General features: G+C 26.6%; 1 protein-coding gene across 3 annotated transcripts; it reads right to left on the bottom strand.

Moving 5' to 3' along the window:
- Window positions 1-389: 389 nt before the first annotated feature.
- Window positions 390-9,890, bottom strand: LOC114119890 (zinc finger FYVE domain-containing protein 9). Of its 3 annotated transcripts, none has more exons than XM_027981623.2 (18): window positions 9,737-9,890; window positions 9,472-9,601; window positions 9,329-9,390; window positions 7,860-9,267; window positions 7,652-7,800; window positions 7,494-7,593; window positions 7,256-7,414; window positions 6,389-6,541; window positions 4,243-4,440; window positions 4,011-4,175; window positions 3,772-3,931; window positions 2,561-2,711; window positions 2,327-2,431; window positions 2,096-2,252; window positions 1,808-2,033; window positions 1,622-1,742; window positions 1,235-1,396; window positions 390-898 (listed from the first exon to the last, which is right to left on the bottom strand). In XM_027981623.2, exons 2-18 carry the CDS (start codon window positions 9,527-9,529, stop codon window positions 743-745), a joined length of 3,690 nt encoding a protein of 1,229 aa, XP_027837424.2. In that variant the 5' UTR covers window positions 9,530-9,601; window positions 9,737-9,890; the 3' UTR covers window positions 390-742. The 3 variants fall into 3 exon arrangements, with proteins under 3 accessions (XP_027837424.2, XP_027837422.2, XP_027837423.2); XM_027981621.2 differs by having other exon boundaries at window positions 9,657-9,847; XM_027981622.2 differs by having other exon boundaries at window positions 9,472-9,593; window positions 9,657-9,847.
- Window positions 9,891-10,147: the final 257 nt, after the last annotated feature.

The following is a 10,147-nucleotide window of genomic DNA, read 5'->3' as shown; positions in this document are numbered from 1 at the left end:
CAATGCTAAATAATTGTAGAGAGATAAGACATATTAAACAAATATTTTTTTTTTGTAATTTACTCTTATTTTCGTCATTCGACATTCATACATTTTAAATAAAATGACTAAATATCGAAGGTAATACAATTTTACCAGATTTTTCAAATATTTTTTTTAAAATTATGAGTGCTCTCTAATAATAGATTCGTCCAGTATGTATGTTAACAGTTTATATAAAATATCTACCATGGATTATTAGTATAAAATACATCATAATGTTATTATATATATAATACATATTTATTGATATATTTTGAGTAATCTATTAAAATGCAGGAGTAATATAAAAATTATTTTTAAACTAATAATTAAATAAATTTTGATAACAATTAGTATAACATTCTTAGTTAAATATTCTTATTTAGTATAATATGAATTTATAATGATAACATAACATGATTTAGGTACACTTCACAACAAAAATAATAAGGAAACTACAAGAAATTCTTTTGACATCTGCAGTTTTGATAAAATACATTATTCTATCAACATTTTATGAAAAAGTCTTAGGTATTACTCTTGTTTAAGAATTTCTCGAGATCCATTCAAAAATAAAATTTATACATACATATATATTGGGACGTTTGGTAAACAAAATATGGTCAACACAATATTTAATTTAATTTAATTTAACCAAAAATGGCAAAAATAGTACACATTTAAAAGGATAAAATGTCACACTATGGAATAAATAACCTATCTAGTGTTCCATTACTCTGAACACCAGTTCCAATATTACTGATGATTGTTGGGCTTTAACTGCTATTGCATTCACCACTGGGACAAGATGTTCATCCAAACTTTGCATATACAAAGGAGGAAGTTTATTTTGTCCACTTCCAGCTTCATATCCTACCTGTAATATTTGGCCAAAAATATAAATTTAAAATTCAATATAATATTCACAATTTGTAAACATATAACAGTTATATTATACACTCTAGATCAGAAATGGCGAACATTTCTGTACCCACTATATAGTCAAATAAACATTTTGGTTCTATTTTATTTTCATTGTATGTTTTTATTGATGATCCTTTTGTTTTAACTTAAAAATGCCTACATCCATGGCTTGAATGTTAAAATCAAACCTTGCGTGTGTCAATTAAAGATCATGTGCAATGTGCATGCCATAGATCCTATAGATCCACCATCTCTGCTCTAGATATATCTTAATTTAAAATTTATTTACCGAATCTGGATTGATAACAATGCGTAAAGCCAGTGGAGTCAATGAAGCTGCAGATAACAAATCTAAGAGTGGAACCAAAGCCGTACATGTTGCCTTGGATATAGATTCAGCTGTTCTACTAGTATCCAAAGGTTCATCAACACGGTCAGACGTTTCTTCACACTATATTATAATAAAATAAACTTATCTGTTAACTATTATATTATTAATTCAGTGGTAATGAATTATTAAAGATACAATTGAAAGTTTTTTTTATACTATTCTATAAGTTGTGGAAATATTAGAAGTGAAAATATATGAAACACAATTCAAATTCCTTGATTAATGTTAGCCATTTAAAGGTAAACTAAAGTTATTCAAAATCATACATCATAAAAATTAACATACTTGTATAACAAACACTTCAGTCCATCGAATAAAACGCCGTTTTCCTGAATAATCAACACCGTTATGCACTCTAATTGAGTATACACCATCTAATGATCTGCCATCAATGCAACTCTTAACTCTAAACAACAAATAAAATATTTTAATGATACTATAATTTAATTTAATTTATCATTTCATTTTCACCCAATGTTGAAATTGACATCATCTTCTGTCCAGTGGAATATCACTGTTTGCTCATCATTTGTTCCACAATTAAGTTCAAAGTCTTTCATTAAACGAAGAGCATCACGTAATAATGCCATCTTTTGTGATGACATTTCAACCATGACACCATCTTCCACTATACGCCATCTGGTACTAGCTTCATCCTCTAAATCACCATTCAGTGCAATAAAACTGGCACCCGTTACTATATAAACCAAAATTTAAATTAGTTAGTACAATTAATAACACAAAAAATAATTCAATTACTTTGTCTAGGTTTATTATGAATATTAATTGCTTGTGTATTGTAGTTTCCATCATCTTTAGTTGATTGAACACATACTAGATGAGAATCAGCAACTGCACTGAAGTTAGCACCAAATGCTAAAAGGCCACGGTTTGAAGCCAACACCAATCTTGAAACCTGAAAATAAACATATTTTATAAGTTAAATTAAATAATAGTAAATTCTTTAAAAAACTTGTATAAAATATTTACTTGATCATATCTATTTCGAGGTAATAGCACCATAATTTGTTTTTCATCCATATGTATATAGCAGCCTTTAACGGTAGGTAAACCATAAGAATATTGTCTAAAATCCTTTAAAAAATATATTTATTTTAATATTATTCACACATTTTTATTTTTTTATATTTATTGAACATAATATAATACATTTTTTTAAACATATACATTCTAAAAACCTTTAAATGAAAAACAATAACTTACTACTAATAACTTAATGACTGTTTGACCGATTTCTGTATATAAAGAAGGCCGATTTCTAATAGACACTAACATACATGGATAATAACGATATTCTGCTCCTAGCCGTAGCATTAATCGAATAGGAAACATTTTTGCCCAAGGAGTTTCATACCTAAAATAAAATTAAACATGATTTTAAAATGTAAACCTCAAAATTAACATGATTAAATATTGGTTAACCTATGCTAAGCTATGTAGTCTGTCATTGAGTACCTATTGTCGTATTTAGATTGGCCATTATAATCAAAGTATCATTCACAAAACATAATCTATAGTGAAATTTGTATAATTAAGCAGACGTGGACACAAGGGGAAGAGGAAATGGAACTTCAATAAAAATTATATTATGCGGTAGAGTTTTTACTTATATCAATTATACAATATAATATGTACAATGTTTTGCAAATCATTCTATTTAAGTCATTAATTTCAGACTAACAATGTGACATTGTGCAAAATTGTTCTTGTTGTAATTACTCGCACATATACAGTAAAATCTTGGTAATCCAATCATTCAATAATCCAATACGTCTAGTAATCCAGCAATTTGGTGCTTAAACAACTACAAAAAAGTCTTAAAAGCATCATTTCAAACAGAAAAACAAAAACAAATTTATATTTTGTTTAAACCTGTCCCATAAAAAGATTATTTAAGCACAGTATGAATGTATTATTTATATATTATAATAAAATAAAATTAGGTTATTCATATTTTAATATGAGTTAAAATGTAAAATTCAAAAAATAAAAATCCACTATTATGCGAAACCTCATTAATCTGCCATTTTTGTTAATCAGGCAGTAGCATAGTCTGATATCTGTCAGATTATCGAGACTACTGTACTTCCATGAATTATAATAAACTTTATTAATTTATTGTAACTATAAAGTTATTGATAGGTTTACAAAAACCAAAAAAAAAAAAAAAATACATGAGATTTTGCCCTTATAATTACGATCTGTATGTTTATACAGATATTTATGTATTTAAATATTTTTCAACTGTATATAATATTTTAAATTTAATAACTTGAATAAAGAGTGTTTTATTATTTTTTTTTTATTATTCAACTTGATTTATGACACAACACAATTGACTACATAGCTGTAAACCCAGCTTTATACTTAATTTAATTAATTATATTAATAATAAATTAAGAATTAAAACTTACTGATGAACAAGCAAGGCAAACAAATAAGGGGGTGATGGTAAACGTAATTTTTGCATACATTGGTATGTTTGTCTTACAAATAAAAATCCGCCATGGTTGTTGGAATCCAATAATGTAGTATTAACAGGAGCAGTAAAAGACATATCACTAACAGTTACACCTATAAAAAGATGATAATTATATATTAAACAGTGTTAACTTAAACAATAATTATTAGTCTTTTTATAAAAATAATAAACCTGTTGAAGCGTTTTTATACAAATTGTTTACGAAGAGAAATATATCACGAGGCGGATGTTTTTCATTAGGAAATGTCTCCAACAAAATGACTACCTCATCTTGACCAACACATGCTAGACCCTCAGTACTCATACACCATGTTTCACGTTTAACACAACAGTCCACTATTAGAAAAAAATATATGCCATGACATTATATTTAATGCATATTATTAAACAATAGAATGCTTACAAAAAACTCTCCTGACGTAAAGAAATAAATTAGGGTTGACAGCAAACATTGTTTCTGGATCATTTAATGCTATCGGACGTTCAGTGTCATCAAAAATTAATTCACCCTGATCTCTCTTAGCTGCCGGTGGCAGGCCAATATTGGGTATATAACTTTGAGTTTGAGAATTAAGAGGCCTTCTGTTTGCAGGTATAACATCTAAAAAAAAAGTTTTAATTAATTAAAAAATAATTAGAAGTTACTATTCAATTATATCCTCTTCTGTTTCAAGCAAGATTATACGCAGTGATAAATATTGATAATATTCAATAATTATATGATTATTGACGGTATAAAGCATTGGATGTTAGTAAAATTAGGAATCAACATGCAAATGATTACGACAAAGAATCTAAAGCATAGAACACAAAACATAAGTTATTTTATTTTATTCTTTAACAATTCAACAGATTACACATATGTGATTTAGGGCGTAAAATCATCAAAGGACTATATTATACCCTAACATAATACTAAAAATACATAGTTATATGTATGATTGTATTATTGATTTGGTTACGGTGTTGCCTGACCGACAAATTGACAAAAACTGATTACCACTATAAGTTAGGTTAAGAAAGAATTCTTTACATGAATAGAAAATAGTAGTATTATTTTTAAATATTGAAATATTTAATCAATGGTAACGTATATTATATTGCAAATTTTTGTTAATTTATTATAGTATTATATATTGAAGACAACTTTTTATGGAGTAGATAACTTAAGATTATTTATTGTTAGTATGATCACTTTTTGATTAGAATGAGTTTCATACAATTTTATCTTAAATGTATAAAAGTTTAAGTTCAATGGGTTCATAATACTTAATACCATCATATATTTATAAAAAAGACTAAAGTGAACATTCACATTGCTATTTAATTAGCATTATTGTTACAATTTCAACAATATAACAAATAAATACAATTGGTGTTCAAGTTATAATTATCTCAAAAAGTTTGAAAAAAAAATGTTCTATTGAAAATTCTGTATATTTACTATTAATGAGTAGTTTAAATTATAATATAGTACAAGATCATAACTAAATTAAAAAATGTAAATTAGGGTCATAAATAATTGTATAGATGGATATTAAAATCACTTAATATAATTTGTATTAGATGGTATTTTAACAAAGGAAAAACACCCATAATATAGGAATTTAGTTGTATAATATTTTGAATATACTGTTCAATCTAGGATTTTAAAAACTCTGATTTAAATTTAGTGTTTTGTCTACTCTACTATAATAATGATTTAATCTACCATACCATATTATGAATGACCATCTACCACAATAAAAAAATGTACACATTCTCAAAATATAAGCATCAAACATAGACGTGTCCACGGGGAGTGCAGGGTATGCACCTGCACCTTCTGCAATTTCAGGTGGCACCTTAATAAATTAAGAAAAATTGTTTAAAAAAGGGGCTAAGGCCCCTAAGCCCCTTGGGTATGTGTACCAGTTGCACCCTCTGTGTCAAAGGTCTGGACATGCCTATGACATCAAAAAAAGTTTAAAATATTTGAAAATGGAAAAGTCACGGCCTTTGAGATGCCTAAATACTAAATATTATTACTATGTCTACATTTTGACAAAAAATTGACCTTATATTAAAATTAATGACATAAAACGGACTTAAAACATTAATAAACATATTGGATACCTAATTTGAAAGTTAAATAGATAAGTTTACAAAGACAATAAATGTAGCTGTATTGTTTCCAAAAAAGGTTGTGATACTCAGATGTGTTATTTTAGTTTAACTCATTTATAACATATTACATAGATAATAAAATTTGTAAATTTTTGTTATAGTTTATGCATGTTTATAGTTAATATTAGAGTAAATTTAGATATATGCATATCAAAATTGTAGGAAATAATATTAACTGTACTCAAATAATGAATTTTTTTTTATTGTTTTTTAGTTTTATATTCTTAAACAAACTGTTTTCTAAGAATAACAATGGTATAAACATTAGATCAATAGTAAATTATTCATAATAATTTAACATTTTAATTAATAGAATAACACACCAGTTTCAATTTGAATTATCATTTAAGTGATAACTTTTGGTATAATTTAATAAGACTTACTGTTTATGGTAGGACTAAGCTTCTTTAATGAACGTGATAGCCGTCTTGTTGGTATAATTCTTTCAGATGATCCATCTAAATCTGTTAAATCACCTCCAGGTCTGATACCATCACTAAACATTACCTGTTTAGGAACATCTGACTTTACTCGTCCTAAAAATCAGTAATATTATTGAAAATCAATTAATTATATTGATTAAAGTTATAATTTCTAAAAACCAGAAATTTTACTTTAAATTATTTAATAATAATAATAAAATAATATATTAGTGTTTTAACTTTTTGACAATATAACTTATGTGATGTACCATGTATTGTAGTAATAACTCAAAATATTAATATAATTTATAATAATCAATAATATAATTGTATAATAAATATTCAATTCACGTATTTTTATAGATAAAAACTTTAAATGTTAAAAAAATTATTTTATATTGTAGAAATTTAAATGAAAACTAAAAAATTAATAGAAAATGTATTAACATAAAAAAAAAAATAATACCTAATAATAAAATATGCTTTCAAAATAACAGAAACCTTGTTAGAAATTGTGAAATTAGAAGTTAAAAAATATACTTATATGTATTAATATGTGAATGTGCATTTATGCTGTTTGTTAATTATTGTTTAACTATTTAGTTATCTCTACATAACATTAAATTAATTTTCCTATCTTCATAGTCTGAACTTTAAATAATACTATAATACTAACAATTAAATATTATTGTTTGTTTTTAGATTTAACTATATATTAGTCATTACTCATTTATAAAAAAATATACAAGATAAGTTATTTATAAAACTAGTAAATCAAAACCATTTTGTAAAATGGAATAATAAATTAGGTATAATATTTTAATATACCTTCTCTTTTGAGTACGCTCACAGGAACTAAAACAGATGGCACAGGTTGATTTTTTGAATCAGTTACTTGTTGTAATGGCGGAACTGTCGAACAATATTCCATAGGATTATTTGGGTTTGGATGTTTAATTGTAGCTACTTTTTGTTCCACTTGAGATGCTATAATAATTTTTCAATATTTTAGATTAAAATTTATCATCAACAAAATCATTAATCATAAATTTTTGAAATATTTTACCTCTAACAAGTGTGTTATAACACTGTTGACAAACCCGTCCTTCATTATTATTCATGTATGAAAGGCGAGCTCTTAAATTACAACATTTCGAACAAAGAACCTAAAAAAAATTATTCGTAAATGTTTCTAAAATTACTTTAAAATGTTATGCAATTTACTTCTCCACAAGCTCTACAATGATGCCTGCGTTTAACAACAGTAAACTTCAATTGACATCTCATACAACTTTTTGCTGCTTCATCTGGAACCCAATATGGTTGTAGTTTACCAAGTCGGCGTTCAATTAATGATAAAGCGCAGTCCGAATCTATAATATATTATTTAAACAGATTTATTCAAAACTAACAATAAAGCACATTAATTTACCTGTGCTTAAGGTTGATGGTAGCTCATTTTCACAATTTGCAGTTCCATTTAAATCAAGCGTACTAGGTCTTTGTAAATGGTTTTCTTCTACATTCTCTATAGTATCACCGATTACTTCAGATGGTAGGGAACTAGTACTCTGAGAATCTAAAGAGTCAGTGATAGTGTTAACGCTTATTTGATTATCATCTTTTAATAATATTGTTTCAGTTGATTCTATACTACACAATGAATCTGTAGGTTCTTTTTCAAGTGGATAATCATATTCAATTTGTGATTCTGATAAATTTTCTTTGTCTTCTATTAAAACTTCATTATTAGAGTTTTTTTTTAATAATTCTTCATCTATTCGTTGGTTAAAGTTCTGAATTGCTTCATCGTGTTGAAATTCTAATTCTAATTCTAAACTTGAATCAGGAACAATAGGTAAAATTGGAATGTCATTGTGTTCATCTAATTTTTGAGATTTCTCTTTTGTAACTTCACATTCAACTTCTGAGATTATTTCTAACTCATTTTCTAATTGTTCAACAGTTTTATTTTCCTCAAAACTGACATCTACCTCTGGCGAATTCTGAAGTATTTCTTCAAGTATAACTTTTTCTTCTTCAGAAAGCAGTAATTGTTCATTTATATGCTCTTGAGGTTCATCATAATTATTGTTTGATAATAAATCGTTGGATGTTTCAGATGATATTGTATCTTTTGTTTCTGATATACTGTCATCACATATTAATGGTTTTTCAGCAATTAATTCGTCAGAAAATTCAGAACGGGGTGATAAGATATCAGTTGAACTGCTACAATTGTAATTTACAGACAATAAATCTTCTCGTTCTTCATATTCTTGAAGACACTTATAAAGTTCTACGTCTGAAAAATCAGCATTTGTGCTATCTATATCACAAATCTCAGATGTATTTAAAGACTGTAGTTCACTAGATATTGTACAATCATCTTTAGATGAATCAGGTGAGGTAATCAATACAGGACAAGATGCAACATCTGGTAGCCTTTGGATGTCATTGATTGAATAGTTTTTATCGCTTTCTTTAGCTGAATCGTACGATTCTAATAAATCTGGGCGAAAGTCTTTTAATATTTCTTGACTTTCATAAGAATCTGAAGGTATATTTAAATTAAATGGTTTGTATTGGTATTCATCAACTACATCTATTAAACTGTTTACTGCTTTTTCATTTGAAGGCAAATCAATATCCAATAGTGGTGTAACATCTTCTGGTTTAATAGATTCAACAAATCCATTTTGTAATAAATCAGACTTGACAGATGTAGTAGCTGTAGGTTCTATACCAAAATCAGCATCAGCTAAGTTTATAGGTTCAAATGCAGGACGGCGATAACTTGATGCTGGTAACATTTTTCCAGTAATAGTGGGAGCTTGTGGCTAAAACATTATATTATAAACTAAAGTTCAAGATTATTTCTTAAGAAAACTAAATAATAACCTGTGCAGCTGGAACAATATTAGACCGCCCATTTAGAATGGATGCTTGAAGTTGTTCTCTTTCTATAATAAAATAATAAATATTAAACTATATAGATTATATTAGTATAAATAATGACAATCAAATCATCAATGTAAAATTACCCTCGTTGAACTCGAATTCGTCGAGTACTTTGTCTAAATCAACAGTAAACTTTTCCATAGTGTTGTACTTGTCTGTGACAAACGAATTAGACGAAAACGTTTATCCCATAATTGACTTGAATCTACATTGCTAATCAAAATTTTAGAATTATATAGTTAAAATAAATTTATACAATTTTGCATACCAATCATCTGTTATATCTGTTATTATTCACTACAAAATCGCATAAAAAAAAAAAAAATAGTACTTGAAATCTTATTATACCTATAATATTTAAATTACGTCACACAGAATGAAAATTGTAGGACCATCAAATAATAACAAGTAACAACAATTACACACATTTTTATTCATACATTTTTCAACACAAAATACTAATTGCTAACATCGAAGTTTCTTTATCATACATTTATCTACTGATAAGTGATAACAGATGATTATCTCAGCTCATGACATGATTGTACATTGTGGTAATGTGGAACGGTTGTATTTTTTTTTTTTTGTAGCTTGTAGACCTTAGATCATGTATATTATGTTCTAAGTTCAAAGTTGTACTGTTTGAGACACAATTATACAAAGATTACAAATTTAATATTACAGTGTTAGAGCGACAAATCATTATCCATTATCCAATGTCAAGCAGAAAGTTTTAATTGAATGTCCTCGTGCAATTTC

Source organism: Aphis gossypii, chromosome 2 (assembly GCF_020184175.1).
Source record: "Aphis gossypii isolate Hap1 chromosome 2, ASM2018417v2, whole genome shotgun sequence".
Taxonomy (NCBI): Eukaryota; Metazoa; Arthropoda; class Insecta; order Hemiptera; family Aphididae; genus Aphis; species Aphis gossypii.
The sequence above is the reverse complement of the archived record's forward strand: the minus strand, read 5'-3'. Positions and strand labels throughout refer to the sequence as shown.